General features: G+C 36.0%; 1 protein-coding gene across 2 annotated transcripts in view; it reads right to left on the bottom strand.

Annotated features, from left to right (window-relative positions):
* ARMC8 (armadillo repeat containing 8) overlaps positions 1–16,555 on the bottom strand; it is a 108,114-nt gene that overhangs the window by 44,112 nt on the left and 47,447 nt on the right. For both annotated transcript variants that reach the window (XM_047099554.1, XM_047099555.1), the window contains 6 exons: positions 12,533–12,613; positions 10,586–10,661; positions 10,399–10,489; positions 8,704–8,764; positions 6,041–6,241; positions 3,312–3,407 (listed from right to left, as the gene is read on the bottom strand). In XM_047099554.1, the coding sequence (XP_046955510.1) occupies positions 3,312–3,407; positions 6,041–6,241; positions 8,704–8,764; positions 10,399–10,489; positions 10,586–10,661; positions 12,533–12,613 (606 nt within the window). The remainder of the gene's footprint in view (positions 1–3,311; positions 3,408–6,040; positions 6,242–8,703; positions 8,765–10,398; positions 10,490–10,585; positions 10,662–12,532; positions 12,614–16,555) is intronic.

The following is a 16,555-nucleotide window of genomic DNA, read 5'->3' as shown; positions in this document are numbered from 1 at the left end:
TTAACTGCTGACTGGAGTTTTGACTGGGGATGCCAATACCTAAAATCATGTTAGGTATCTTCTTCCCTTTTTACTGTCCCATTAAATGAACATATGCTTCTTAGCATTAATATGCAGTAAAGGCTGTCATTAGAGACTAGACTTTGTCTGTCCATGGCAGAGATTACAGCTAATCTTTACCTGGCCCTGCTGTCAGTACACTTCCTGCTAATGTGCTCTGGACCCTTCTTCCACTGAGCTCTCAATTGCTGCCTCTGCCCTTGCTTTCTCTGACCAAAATCCTTGAATTACAATTCTAAGTTCATTATGGCCAGGCCTCATCTGTTGTCATGCTCAGTGGTCCTTCATCTTTTCTTGGGGCTTCTCCCTCTTCATATTACAGCCAACAGTAAGTAATGTTTTCCACTCTCACCAGCAGAACTTTTCCACCCTCCTTAACTTTCTAACAGGACACTGGGAAAACGGTAAACTTCAGTATGCCACAGGGTGATAATGAACGCAGAGCCAGGAATCAGAATACCAACTTTGCTCTGAACAGAAGGATACAGAAAGATCCAAGCATATTAAAGGAAATGCCACTCTGTCTATGGTTTCTGTATTTTCATTTCTATATTTATTCAGCAAATACTTATTGAGTGCTTATTAGGTTCCAAAGACTATTATACAGTTGATTTCTTTTAATGGAAATCCACCAACACTGCTCCAAAGCTGAAGTGGTAAATTTCTAACCTGTAGGTCATATTCAGTCTTTAGCTTAATTTGGTCTACCTCGGAGAGAAGGATCGAGAAACAGAAAAGCAGGCCTTTAGAAGTCTTTAGAAGCAATAAGATAGACTAACTCTACAAAGCGAGAAGGCCTGTATCTTTCTCCTTTATTGCTATGTATACCTCTCACTGTCTCTACCTCTTTGCTCTAGTTTTTTCTCTTCTTCATTCTACCTCATTTCTTTAACTGGCCATTATATGGCAATGGGATATAGGTTATTTTCTGTATTTATTGAATTACATTCCTATTTTTAATTTAAAAGGCAGACCAAATTAACACTTCATATTTTTATCCTAAAACAGTCTTTTTGTTGCTTTTGTTTGGAGGAGTGGGGAGAACAGGGCTACAGTCCTCGGAATTTCTTTCACAGATTCTCTACTCAATTAACTCAGTAACTGAAATTCCACCTTGGCAAGCAAAAATATTGCATTAAAAGATAAAACAATAATAAACATTGTACTTCAAGAATCTACACAAAAAAAGGATACAAAGTTTATAAGGCATAAGTGTAAAAGGTAAATAACTATTTCATGAAGAAAGCAAATAAAAATCTCAGATAATTATTTCAACAACAAAAAAAAGGAATAGAAATAAATGCATTCAAAGGAAGAGTTATCATTTACCAATTTTTATACACTGAAAATAAGGATTCTCCACTCCTAAGAACCATTTTCATGCAGATTTTTATCACAAATTATATATTTTCCATTTGACAATTTCTCTCTTCAGTAGTTGCTATAAACTGTAAATTATTCCAACACTTAATTTCCCAGGATTAAATATCTTCCTAAAAACTCTATAATCCCCATCACATAAGAATGTCACAGTATCTTTTCTTTACCACACAAAAAAATTATATTATAACTTATTCTTTATTTGTCATCTTTCTACAGAAATTATCAAGATTTAGCCTTGCCAGGAAATTATACACATTATGAATACAAGCTTTAATAGACTACTAATCAGACTATTGTATTCCAAGTATTTCTATAGAACATGATATCACAAATTAAGTCATTAATTCCAAAACAGTAGTTTATTAACAAAAAAGTACAAAGAAGTACAAATGGACATCCTACTTTCCCCCATTATGGTCCATCTATCTATCTCCCTTTCAGTCCATGGCACAGCCTTCTTGAGCTAAAAGAATAGGCAAAATACTTCTCTTTCCAATGGGCCTAATAACCATCCCCAAACAAATCATTACGTATTTAAGTTATACAGTCAATGTCAATTTTTAAAAAATGTTTTATCTATAGGAGTTGCTATAAAAGCCTCTTCCCTTGCAATATATCATGTACCTAAACTGAATGAAACATATCAGCATCAACATTCATAAATCATGCTTAGATACAGGGAATATCAGATCATTAGCATATTTGCCTTGAAGTAACAGATGACGAATGAAAGCGTAGAAGTGTCAAAAGGAATTTTCATAGATATTTACTAAAACACTTCAAGTCAAAAACATCTTGTTAACTAAATTGAAGTACATGGAAAACATTCAGGTTAGTTGTGTTTTTTGCACTGATTTTTAAATCAAAGCTACTCACATATCTCATCTATTATTTCAATTTTCTTCAGCAATGGTTCCTTTTCAATTTATTTTAATAAACCTACAGTTATTCCATACTTCTCGTTCTATAAGCCCAAAGTACTTCTCTGAATCACAGTAAATTCCCAATACTTTTCGATTTTTCTCACAGGGCTACAGATGGGAGATTTAGTGAACTGCCATGTTCAGTAAACAATGCTCAATTTGCTCTTTTGGCTATAATTCTTCAAGACAGAACATGTGGATTAATTTACTGATGTTCCTAAAAGCCATGTGTAAAATTTATCTTACATTTTTTTTGAATGGGAAGCTCCAGCCTTTTAGTTTGTGGAGGCAGCCAGGTCAGAGCTTACTACTACACTTTAGTCCCTGCCTATAACTAGTCTCATGAAGAACAGGAGTTCAGTGTTAGACTAGACTATAGTAACATAAGGTGCTATATCAGTGAAACATTTTTGGGGAACTGGAAAATTCAGATGACCACTCACTAAACATAAAATCATTATTCCACAAAGATTTTATTCACATCAAACTTGCACAGTAGCAAAAAAAAAATCAAAACATAACTAAGCCACATATCAAAGAACAATATACAATAAGGATTTGAATTTCTCAATGGCATTGGGAAGTATTTCCATAAATAACATTTACAATTCTAGTGTTAGATCTTTCAAGGTGTCTGAAGCTTCACAGTGCTAGAATTGATTTTTATCAACACATGCAAAAATGTGCAACATAATAATTCATATTAATGACAGAAAAAAGCACGCCAGTTATTTGTCATTCCAGCACGGCCATGCCACTCTATGTTCTAAAAACAAACAACCCCCCAAATCCGGGTCCCATTCATTCTTCAATTATGCCTTTAGTCACTCTGCTTTATTATATTCAAACAGTCACTGTTAGTGCTCTTCACCACGACTTTCAGGCTGACGTCACTCCCTGCCTGCTGGCTGTCAGGACTGGGGGACGCCCCTCTCCCAGACTCACCTTCTTCCGGATGTCTTCATCGTTTGCTCCTAGAGAGGCATAGAGCTTGAATGCAGCCTGGCGGAGTTCATGAGCGTGTTTTAAGTCATGATCAAGCTATGGACGGGGAAACAAAAGGTATATTGCAACTCAGTCTACATATTTAATTTTCAATAAAACTATCTGAGTTGGAAAAAAATTTTAACCACTATTAAGATATTAGTGCTATCATTGAATTCCTGGTTATTTTGGGGTTCTGTTCACATAGGACTGAGCCACTCCTGTGTTTGTGCCAATATGACCTAGAATGCATGCAGTCTGCTTCTGTCTAAAAGTGGACACAACGTTTGACACTGGAATGGTATATGAAAGACCTTTGTGAAACTCTGACCCCTAAACAGCGTTCCTAGAGAGGAGTTTTAGTGGCACTGATGCTTGCTCACACCAGCTCTTTGAAATGCCCTCCTCAAGAACAAGGCACATTCAGGCCTTTCTAGCCTCAGAATACAGCTGGTAAAACTTGAGTGCTGCTACAGTACTTTTAGAAGGTTTTCTTAAACATGAAGAACAGCGCTGGCCCGATTTCAGTATTTACTAAGATTTTAGAAAAGAGGGAAACCTTTGTGAAAATCCTTAATAAACAATACACCAAGGTAATGATTGCTATGTATCTATTACAATTACCTGAGATTTATATTCGGAGGCTTTTTTGATACATTTATTAAAATTACTTACTGGTATGAAAACAATTAATGCTAACTTTACACATGTAAAGTTTTTAAATGATCAATTCTTCCATACACCTGTTTTGTCACTAAACCACCATAGATGTGAAATAGAAGCATGTTCTCACAACACTTTAAATGACTACAAATCGTTAAGTATATAAAGCTTATCAATAATGTACATAATTTTATAACTAATTCACCCAAATGACTACCACTCCAAATGAGTTGCCTTTGAAAGGTTCACCTTTATGCAATGATGTGTTATTTATAACATTCTAAGACCCTTCTTTGAAACTTCCTGAAGAGCTAAGTGGCTTATTAGCTACAAAACCCTAACAATGATATATCTTCATCAAGTAAGAGTTTTAAGTTAATTGTTACTGACTGTGCTGTGTGAAGATGGGGAAATAAATCCAGCTGGGTAACATCATTTAGAGTAACAACAGTAGTTCTAAAAATATTTTGATCAAAGCAGGCACTGATGGATTATGGGAGGAACTCCTCAATATACAACACTCATTTTGATGTATAAGTTCTGAAATATCTAAAGTCGTAAGTACTTTCTAGTCATAACATATAGTTAGAATATTGACTTGGATTAACATATACCATGAAAATCATGCACTTACTAACATGCAAGAATTTCCGACTATGGGTCTAGTGTCTATATTTTTATGGTCAGAAACCACTGTATAATCCATCATCAAAAACAGAGGAATAATCTTCTCTATACCAGTTAAATGATTTACACATATATAGGCCACAAGTTCTTGTAACTATGTTTCCTCACTCTTCTGTCCATCAGAGTATCCTGTTTGCCTTGTCTGGACAGTCAACTGAGGGTGTTCATGAGGCCACAGTTAGGACTTGCTCATGTATCTTTATACCAGTGAAATACTGTGTCAGCGTGAGGAAGTCCACAAGGGAAAACAAACAAGGTAGCTGGTTCAATGTAACCCATTACCTGTGCTGCAAAAACAATACCACTAAAGGAAGAGCAGGCGCTAACTTTAATACGTAGTGTACATGACTAATACCAGTAACAGTGAAGGTTACTTCGGGCCCTTTCTGAGACAGAGAAAACATAAACCCTTAAGAGTTCATTTTATTTTCAATGTTAAATGCCAAATAAACAGTTGCCTGCCAAATGAAGTTTTGGGAAACTCAGGGGCATGAGAAAGGTCAAGAGGAAAGTTTTTAAAAATTTACCATCGGGACCACTGGCATCAAAAATACAGTCACATTCATGAAACAGTACTGGTTACTAATTAGGAGACAATCAATGCTTTTTCTACCATGATCTCCTTAAAAAAAAAAAAAACAAACTTTCTCTAATTGAATATTGTTCTCCTATGCTTAGAGAAATGGATATGACAAACAGGCTGAGAAGAACAAAGTCAAAAGACCTATCTAGCTATTCTAAGGAACTTACGGTTTGTGAAAAAGTTTGAGAAAAGCACAGTTTGGTTCTTATGGTCTCAAACTAGAGGTTAAATAGTACTTTAGCTGACACTAGCAGGACCAAAACACAATATAAAACTGAAGCAAGGAAAGAGAAGATGACAAAAGTTAGACAGTGAAAGAGAAAGACAATGGCAGAGAGTAAAATAAGGCCACTCAGTCACCTATCACAGAAGAACACCCTTGACCTAAAGAATGAGAATATAGCAACATAGATGATTCTGGGAACTTAAACAGGATTAGATGATGTTGCTGTAATGTCAACACCCAGCTTAGATACACCATTATTTTTGGGTTTTAGTTGGGAATTAGGGACATAATTTTCTTCCTTCCTGATTTCCTGCTTAGTAAAAAATTTCTGGTAATTACATGAAATAGACTGGCTTCAAAAACCCATAAAACATCATCTTTGTTATCAAAGATTCCTTCATTTAAAGGAAGATTCCTTTATTTAAAAGGGCTCTGAACTGTAATTATCAATTGGTTCAAAGTTGTGAGCAGTAAGAAAACCTTTTAAAAAATCCCTTCGCTTGAGCTGCTGAAAAGGAAAACAGAACATACCCTTTTAATATCAGTGATGGCACTCACTGAGCTGGGATACTTGAAATAATCAGCAAGCATGGCAATGAGGTGATCAGTTATGCTAGCGATTCTCTGTAGCTCAACATCTGGTTCAATCAGATAGGCGAGTGTCTCAGCTCCTTCAACTCTCTCCTCTAGTAATCTCTCCTTACTGCACATTCGAACCAAACAAGGCAGTGTCTGGAAGGTAGTGAAATTAATTATTGGCTTTGTGGTAAAGGAAAAAGCTTGATGGAGAGCATAAAATAAGTGAATCAACTCAACGGTTTTTAGTGGCAGTCAGGTTTGTTATCAAATGTTTGAATAAGTACTTTCAGAGAATAAAAAGGTTTTTTTGGAATGTAAAAACAAAGTTCAGAGTATATTAATCATTTGCTCTGGCATACCCAATCTAATCATACAACAGAAGTGCATTAATACAAACTCCCATCAGGCCTTTGTGATGGATAAAATTGAAACTTTATTGTACAACCTACAAAAGACATTTAAGAATCTCTAATAAATCATGTGTGATGTTTCTGTTCCACCTATGTATTTATTTACTTAAAAGACATCCAGCAGTTTAATCAGGAACAACTTTGCCTTAGAAAAAGTATGCTATCTTTTCCTTAGCGAATAATATGGATGGGATGGCTTTTATTTTTTGTTTGGGGATCAATACCTACAGTTGCAAAATCAAAATACAACTTTAAAAATTCAGTGATCTTACCATTACTCAGATTTCATGAGTTTTCCTTTAAGTGAGTAAAATGCATCCATCACAGTTCCTAGGTTTTCCAAGTAACTCCCTAAAATGACTGTATCTACTAGTCCAATTTTACCTGAGGTCCTTCAAAAATCTTAGTTCTGGTCTTGGTAATTTATCTACATTAGGTCCTTGATAAGAAAAAAAAAATCCCATGTATTTATTATTTCTTCTTCTTTTTTAAATTTTGAACATGAGCCGGGGAGGGATAGAGGATCCGGAAGTGGGCTCTGCACAGACAGCAGCAAGCCTGATGGGGAGCTCGAACACACAAACTATGAGATCACGACCCGATCTGAAGTCGGACGCTCAACTGACTGAGCCACCCACGTGCCCCTATTTACTATTTCTAAGGCTGATGAACCCACTTTAAAGAGTAACGTTGAAGTGGAAACTGAAATGCTCTAATTATAGGAAGCTTTCCTCCATTATCATAGTCAACTCAACTGTGCTTTGCTCCTTCCTAAATTTCTACTGTATTTTTATCATAGAGGGTAGCACTTTATTGTTCACTATTGATTTCCTATCAGGCTACTGTGTGCTTTATAATACAACCCCAGGCTTCCAAGAGGAAAGCCTTATTCTTATTTTCTTTTGAACAATTACTAACATTTATCAATCCATAAATTCACAGATTATTGAATTAACCACTCACAAATACTACACAAAGAAGATGCTATTAACATAGTTTACCAATATGGAGGAAACAGAGGGGTAAAGCATTTGAATAAATAAACCAAGGTTACTTGCATGAAAGCCCTTAGAATTTTACACAGTGTTGCTTACTTAGGGGGTCCTCAGATCTCATTAAAATAATTGAGTTGCTTCACCAAAGTCTAAACAAACATTAGTCTTAATGCTCTTTAATCCTTGGGTTCATTTTGCACACTGAAAATGAGAGATCTTGCATTCATAAAATGATATTTTATTTACATCGTTCTTTGTGGCTAATAAAACATTTAACATATTTAACATACTGTTATCTTCAAAATAACCCTGTGGAATAGACGAACAAAAATTATTGCTTCCATTTTCATGAGTCACCAAAAGAATAAGGGATGTGTCCAGGGTTACCCAAGCCAGTTGGTGGTAGGAGTGCTGAAATGAGACTCGAGGTCTTAGAACTTTTAGGGACAGTCTCTTATGTGGGTTTTTCCTGAGTTCTAGTTGCTTTGGACATGTCACAATGATGTTGATGGTTTTCATGTGTTATTTACTTTTCTTTCTCATTATGTCTTTTGATTATCTGCTATGAAGGTGATAAAAAATCTTTATCTGCAGAGCTGGTGAACTGCTTGCCTATAAAACTATGTTGTAAGTTTAATGAAAATCAAGGATTAAAATATATTTTCTATTTCACCTGAATTTTACATATTTTTACAATTTCTATATCCTAATTTAACAAAAATGAAAAAGGTGACAGGAACGATTTCATTTTGACTCTTAAAACACATCTAAAACCAATTTTTGAAAATTACATGGCATCATATGGGGCACCTGGGTGGCTCAGTAGGTTAAATGTACGACTTTGGCTCAGGTCATGATCTCACGGTTCGTGAGTTTGAGCCCCGCGTCAGGCTCTGTGCTGACAGCTTAGAGCCTGGAGCCTGCTTTGGAGTCTGTGTCTCCCTCTCTCTCTCTCTCTCTGCTCCTCCCCTGCTCACACTGTCTCTCTCTCCCTCAAAAATAATTAAATATTCTTTTTTAAAAAATTTAAAATTACATGGCATTTCATTTAAAAGAAAAGCGTTACGTTTTAATAATGTTATTTTATGCTATGCACACAAACCATGGTGATAAATGTATAAAAAGGAGAAAAAAAAAGGGAATACCAATATTTATATTCAACACTTAGGACTGTGTAATGTTCACATGTGTTTAGAATTAATTAGCTCACCTTTAATACAATACAGTTGTCATCTGTCCGAATTGCTCCAGCTCTACACATGTAAGTTAAACTGGAATAAGATGGCAGAGAGTAAATTTCTGCTTGTGTTTTAAAGCTCTAAAAGAAAAACTCCCCACCTTTAAAATATTATGGGTAAAAAAAATAAGACAGCTATTCTTATTTATCTTGAGGGAGAAGGTTTTCACATTACCTTATATGAGGGTCTACCAATTCAAAAACAACTGATAGATCTAGACAGTAAGCCAGATATTTTTCAAAAATACATGCAAAATTGTTTTAAAAATAAAGGATAAGAGGATAAGCTTTGAAGCTAGGTGCTGGACACATTGGAGTTCCTTATACTTGTCTCTATACTGTTTTGTTAAAATTTTCCATAATATAAAGGGGAAAGAGTTAAAAGTAAATATAAAGTTAACACTGTCTAAGATTAAATGAAGTTGGGATATTTTAACTCCAAGAAAGGTAGTGTAAGTATCACAGAAGAAGCACTTAACTTGTCACAGAGCTAGCTATCAGAAATTAACTACTAACTCTTCAGAGCTTGCCAGCAATGGTTTTGAGAACTGGGTCAATGATTTGGTTCTACTGAAAAACAATTTACCTTCACTATTATATCTGGCTTTGAATAAGAATAAAATTACTTGGTCCTCCCTAAGCAGGTACTGAACACTGAGCACTTCAGAAACTTAAATTAATGAATTTCCTTTTTGAATTAGATTCCTTTAGTAAGCTGAGGGGGCAGGGGAAGGACTAAAACACTCAATATCCTGGCTTCTACAGAAAGCTATTAAAAAAAAAAATAAAATTTTTACTTAGATTGTTGAGGACTGAACTGTTTATCTTAAGACTTGTTACCCACATTGTTTTTTGAAACCAGTTCCATGAGAGAATTCACCTTACAAATAAAGAGGCAAATGCTCAATTGCAAAGACAAAAAACACGCAAAAATACAAAACAGTATACTCATATTAAAAAAAAAAACAAAAAATTCACGATCCATTAGTATTTTACTGAAAATTCCTTACTCTCACCAAAATACTAGAGAGCCACAAATTCTTAAATACTGGAACTCAACAATTAATTTAGCAAAGAATAGGTGCTCAACCTATTAACGTATTGATAATTACAGAACTGACATGTACTTAATACTTATATGAGCCAGGACATGTGCTAATAATAAGAACTTGACTATCTTATAAACTGTCACATCTCTATGAGAATTTTATGCTTTGTTTTTCTAAACTTGAGGAAGCCATATTTTATGAAATCATGCCTTGGTTATCAACCTCAACTAATTCTCACTCCATATTTTCACATCTTTATATTTTCTTGTCTTAATCCTTACCATAAATCTGTTAGTTAAATCTGATGTAATTCTGTTTTATTTCAACTGAAATAAGGAGAATGAAACAAAGTAATTTGCTTGAATGAAACAAAGTAATTTTCTGTAGACAGTCTTAGCCATTAATTAAATGAGTGTTGCCACTCTGCATGCTACTAGTAGGAAGCGGAGTAAAAAAATTCATGCCCATTTAATAAAATGTGAGACAATCCCATGACTTGCAAATTCTAAAATCCTGAAAGAAGATAGGGACTGGAAGTGAGCTAATTAGGCTGTTCAAAAATACTCTTAACATATTGATAAAGCACTGTCATTCTTCCCACACTATCTTGATTTTTTACCATTTTGCTGATGTGAGCTGCATCTCAATAGGTTTATCCCTCTGTAACATCTTCACAAAAATTTGTGGTAATAATTCTCCATCAACCAAAACTAGAAATAAAGCAAAGAACAAGAATTAAGGAATTCTTTAAATCTACAAAGTTCATAAATTAAATCATGTAGATGCCATTCAAAGTTCCAGCCTACCATTTACCAGCGTCATCGATACCTGGGGGTTTTCAAAAGCTAAAACTGAGAAGCATTTCAGTGCTTGCATTCGAACCTGTAACAATAAATAAAAAAAATGCATTTATGCATTTTAAATGTCTCAGAATCTAAACTCTTCTGAAAAAACAAAATACTAAAAGAAGGCCTCAAAGGAATAAAAATAACACCTGTATATCTGAAGAGTAGAGAAAGTTAAACTTAATTATAAAAAGCTGAAATTAATTTTGAATGAAAAGAACAGGAAAAAGTGGCAACTAAAATTCAGATAAATTCCTAGTCAAATTTAAAAGAACAATGTACAAAATCCAATGTTAGTAAGACAAAGAAAACTTAATAACAATTAATCACCAACTGCCTTTCAAGTAGGGTACTTCTTCCCAAACTACAAACCAGAGAACTGAAGACGAGAAACTAGGAACAAATGAAAAACAGTGTGCTCTTACAGTCATATACGGGATGGGGTTGGGGCAAAGAGAACAGAAGGAGAGGAAACAAAATTACAGTAAAAATTTGAAAAGGACTAATTTCATTTTTACAACACCCATGAATTGTGTTCCTATTCCTCATAACTAGATTACTGAGGCCAAACTCTTGACCACATACGGCATATTTTACAATTTGTAGGTGCTCCTATGAGAGCTATTATTTTTCACTCTTTCTGTTCAGTTTTCATCAGTCTCATCCTCATTTCCAAGCCTGAGTTCACATGTGATGTTTTTGTGTGCAACTCAAGATTGGCAGGCTGGGCAGCTGAAGTGTGGGGAAGCCCTGTCCCTCACTTTGGCAATGACCTGCTGCCCTAGCATGTGCACACCTAAAATGTGGGACATAAAATATGTCAGTGATACTGACAATGGAGCAAACGTTACAAAAAGCAATGTCACCAAAACCTTTTTCCTTCCACAACCCATATCTGTTACAGTAGATAAGGAAGCTTGGTGCAGAAAAGACAAGAAAGAAAAGGAGGGAGAATTGAGGGAGTTAAAGAAGACAAAGAGGAGGGGCAGTGAGTAGCCACCCCAGCAATCGTTTCTTCGTGTGCCAGTGCTGACTGCTTCCTGCTTCTATGTGGCACAGGGCAGAGGAAGCAGCTCTCTCCCGGCTCTGATTAATTTCAAGCCGGGTCCATTCCCCATTCCTATCCTTGTGAGTGCTTCACCAGGATCAAACTTTGGGTCTCTCAAGTAGAAAGAACATAGGTAGTAGCAGGCTGCAATACAGCCAAGCACCAAAAAAAGAGCAGATCAGAATCAGTGCAAGAGGACAGAAGACAAAAAGGACTACTGCTCTCTCTGCTCTACAACAAACTCCTGGCATACCAGCACTAATGTGACACAATTAGGACAATGCCCCATTATTTGCTATAACTTACTAGTTGGACAACAATGAAGTGACACAAGTTTTAACGTAACATTTGATTATATAACGTGATGCTGTTTACCTATATATAAAAGAGTGAAGAAAATTTAATTAGCAAGTCTGAAAACCTTTGACTTTTTAACCTAAAATACAAAACGGAACACATTTTAAATGTTGATATATATGTGGGTATACACTGTAAGTTTCAGTCACTGTGGCTCAATCAAAGCCCTTTCTGACACAGCAAGCCACTGTTTCCACACACTTCAAGGCAACACCTCATGTGTGGCTTTGGCACCAACATCACAGCAGAGAAAACTATAAAAATCAATAGCAAATCAAGTCACAACCATATTCTGAATAAAATGCAAAGGCAAGGGTGGCTTTTAAAATTTTTTAAAGAGGATGCTGTAGTATAACAATGCCCCATAACATTTTATTGATAAAATGTTATTCTTGGTCACAATATCTATCAAAGCACCAATAAAATAGATGGGCCTCCTAGATGAAGACTCTAGAAACCAAAAGTAAAGTATAAAAATCTGGCCATAATTTTTAACATCTTACTTTGTAAGATACTGAGGTTAGTAGGTGAGCAATATTCTGAACTGCACCATGGTTAAACAAAATTGTTTGATGATCTGGACCCTGTAAGAGAAGAGAATTAACAGTACATTAAAAAGAGTAATGATTCATTCCAACAAAACATTTACTTAAATGTAGAAAAGCACATCCGCTACAATGCAGAATTCTCAACTACCCTTCTCTTGCATAAATCCATCCTAACAAGGCAGAGTAGACAAGGGGCTGCCATTTCTTATGTCATCCCAGTTCTGTAGAACTGCTGCTTCCTTACCCACCACCCCCCCCCCCCCAAATAATGAAGGGGACAAAGAAGCTACCCTGATAGGCACACACTGTTTGCAGTTATTAAATAACACACTATCAGGGCAACAGAATCACTGTCAATTCTACATTTCATGTGCACAACCTTCCACTATGTCCACTGAAAATAGTGGTAATCATTCTTACAACTTTAGACTGATGAGCTCATCAGAGGAACTCTAAAACTAATTAAGTACATGGAGAACTGGACCAAAGCTTAACTCATCTCAATACATCAGGAAAGTTTGAGTAATGGATGGTGGAAAACAAAGCACTCCATACTGAGAAGTGCAAGTGTTTTGGTTTCTGTTTCTATCTGATTTCTTTTAAAAATTTTTTAATGTTTATTTATTTTTGAGAGAGAGAGAGACAGATAAAGAGGGAGACCCAGAATCCAAAGCAGGCTCAAGGCTCTGAGCTGTCAGCACAGAGCCTGACATGGGGCTCAAACCCACAAACCATGAGATCATGACCTGAGTCCAAGTCGGCCACTTAATCGACTGAGCCACCCAGGCGCCCCTATCTCATTTCTCTTCTTAAATCATCATTTCTTAGCACAGGAAGGTGAAGAAATGGGAAAATTCGGGGGTTTTATTTTCCATCAACAATCTTCTACCAAGCAGTTTACTGAAGATCTTCAAAGTGACAGAAGCTAAAGGTTTATGCAGGGCTTTGAGGTTGCCACAGTTCTTATGTGCTGATTTTAATTTTTTAATTTTTCAAAATTTATTTTATTATTATTTTTTAATGTTTATTTGAGAGACAGAGAAAGACTGAGCATGAGTGGGGGAGGGGCAGAGAGACAGAGGGAGACACAAACTCCGAAGCAGGCTCCAGGATCTGAGCTGTCAGCACAGAGCCTGACGCGGGGCTCAAACCCACAAACCCTGAGATCATGACCTAAGCTGAAATCGGACGCTTAACCAACTGAACCACCCAGGTGCCCCTAATTTATAATTTTTTTTAAGTTTCAGTAATCTCTATACCCAGTGTGGGGCTTGAACTTACAATCCAGAGCTCAAGAGTTACATGCTCTAACAACTGAGCCAGCCAGGCACCCCTCCTATGCATTGATTTTATGTACCACTCACCCATTCAATAATGAAGTCAAAGCAAGGATAAGGATGCTACTTCATGCTTATCATTATTCAGAAAAGAAAAACACAGCTGGGAAAGTTGGCTTTCCCTGGACTCACCAAAGGAAACCAGTTGCTAGTCTAGAAAAAAACTCTGAAGCCAATTTTTCCAACCCACTCTTTCGCCAAGTAACAACTATCCTGTAGATGCTCAGTCTTTCATGGACCAAAACATCCATCATATGAAGTGGGAAGATTAATATTCATTGTCCTAAATCACAAAACACCCATATTCTATTTTATAGGTAATAATTCTATTAAAAGAGCCCTTTAAAAAACAAAAAAACTTCAGTCATTTCTCTCTTAATTTCTATACATTTTCTAACTTCTCCTAATATCTGATTATTAATTGATACATAATGTCCACACTTTATTCAGGCAAACCCACATTACATATATTAGGTACTTTCTAATGTCTCACTATTAAAAACAATGCTTTATCGAACTTTTTTTCTAATGTTTATTAATTTTTTGAGAGACAGAGAGCAGGGGAGCGGCACAGAGGGAGGGAGAAGCAGCTGTTGGCACAGAGCCCTACGCGGAGCTCAAACTCATGAACCATGAGATCATGACCTGACCTGAATTCAGAGGCTCAACTGACTAAGCCACCCAGGTGCCCCCATGCACATTCTTTCTAAGAGCTAGTTCATGTATGCAATATCTGTACTGATGAAGCCATATTATGAAAAAGATGAAGCACAATGCAATTTACTTAACATAACTGGTCCCTGCTGCCTACAAGACATAGTTTTTAAAATTCTTCAATTTCTTTGCCCCAAGGATAGCAGCAAATAATGATGACAAAAGCAGCTCTTCCTCCTCTGTGCTTGTACATAGGATTATGTAAAAATAATTACAAGGAAGCAATTACTGACGGAACCAACTAGAGACAGAGCTTTCATTTGTTTCTTATCAAGTCTCTTGATCAACCTGGGCTAGTGAGGCAACATCCACAGGGTGGGAAGCAAATAAGTCACTAAGTTTTTAAGCTCCAAAAGACAGGTCTCAGAAGTTTCGGAGTAACCTGTTTGAGAGCGGCAACAATTTAGTTCCAATTCATTTTACTAGTTCTTTTTCGCTCCTTAATAAATCAGGGAGAGAATTTCAAAGATATAATTAGGATTAGCTTATAAGACAAATGCTTTAATAATCCCTTTTTCTGTCTCCCCCTCCCCCAAAGTATGTAAATGTATTTAATATTGAGACCAGTACAGCTGACCCGTGAACAGTGGATTTGAACTGTGCGGATCCACTTCTATGTGGATTTTTTCAATACACACAGCACAGTACCATAAATGTATTTTCTCTTCATGATTTTCCTAATAACATTTTATTTGTTCTAGCTTACTTTATTATAAGAATACAGTATATAATACATACAAAACACAAAATATTGTAAGAAAACAGTATATAGTACATATAACACAAAATACTCAACTGCTTATCAGAAAGTCTTCCAGTCAATAGTAGGCTATTAGCAAAGTTTTAGGAAGTCAAAGGGTATATGCCGATTTCTGACTGAGCAGGGTTTGGCACCTCTGACCCTTGCACTGTCCAAGGGTCAACTGTATATTCAAATTTGTAAGTCTTAAGTCTATAAACTAAACAACACGAAAGTAAAAGGTTTTTATAGTTAATGACTATACAGAGATCATCAAATCAATTATTTTCAAAGATTCACATTACTAATCAGTAGAAAAATTAACATTTTATTTTGGGCTAATTATCACTGGGTTTATAAATGCTATTACGTTTCCTAAAGTCTAGTTGTATCTCAGAACACTTAAATTTGGTCCTTTAATTACAGTGGCAAATGCTAATTATTATTAGCATATCAGCTAAAAGAAAGCTGAGTTAAGGTGATTTTCTCTGATAACATCTTCAGTTCTGTCAGTGGCATGAGGATGCTGAGTGTAAGTTCTTCCAGCAAAAGAACCAGTGATTTAATGGTATTCTTTCATCCACGATTTCAGCTAAAAAAGCACTGAGAAGTTTTAGATGAGCAAGCCTAAAAGGACTTAAAAGTTTCTGATGAGTCATTCTAAAAGCTATTGGAGGGGCGCCTGGGTAGCTCAGTTGGTTAAGCATCTGATTTTGGCTCAGGTCACGATCTCAGTTCCTGAGTTCGAGCCTGGCAGGGCAGAGCCTGCTTGGGATTCTTGCTCTCTCCTCTTTCTCTGCCCCTCTCCTACTTGCACTTTCTCTCCCTTTCTCTCTCGTAAAATTAACGAGCATACTTAAAAAAAATAAGATAAATAAAAGCTATTTGGGTAACTTCTGGAATGGGATTATTCAAACTTCTCACGATGTAACAGTAATTTGACATGTAGTAGTTACACCCCCAGGTCCAACTTTCAGTGCCCCTTTGGGATTACTGTGGTTATAACTAGTAGATGCTGTGCTCTCAAGCACTCATCACAGAAAGATTTTTAACAAGGCACAGGAGTTCTGGAGTATCCTTCTTTACCTATCTTCTCGGGCTAGCTAGAAGACTTCATTTCACTGTTGGAAAATTCTACACCTTGTTGAGTTCAGCTCCTTTTTAGCAAATGAATTGCAACAAAATTGT

This window comes from Lynx rufus, unplaced genomic scaffold (genome assembly GCF_022079265.1).
Source record: "Lynx rufus isolate CCGP_SWC_20201006 ecotype Redwood Valley unplaced genomic scaffold, mLynRuf1.p SCAF_5, whole genome shotgun sequence".
NCBI lineage: Eukaryota > Metazoa > Chordata > Mammalia > Carnivora > Felidae > Lynx > Lynx rufus.
The sequence above is the reverse complement of the archived record's forward strand: the minus strand, read 5'-3'. Positions and strand labels throughout refer to the sequence as shown.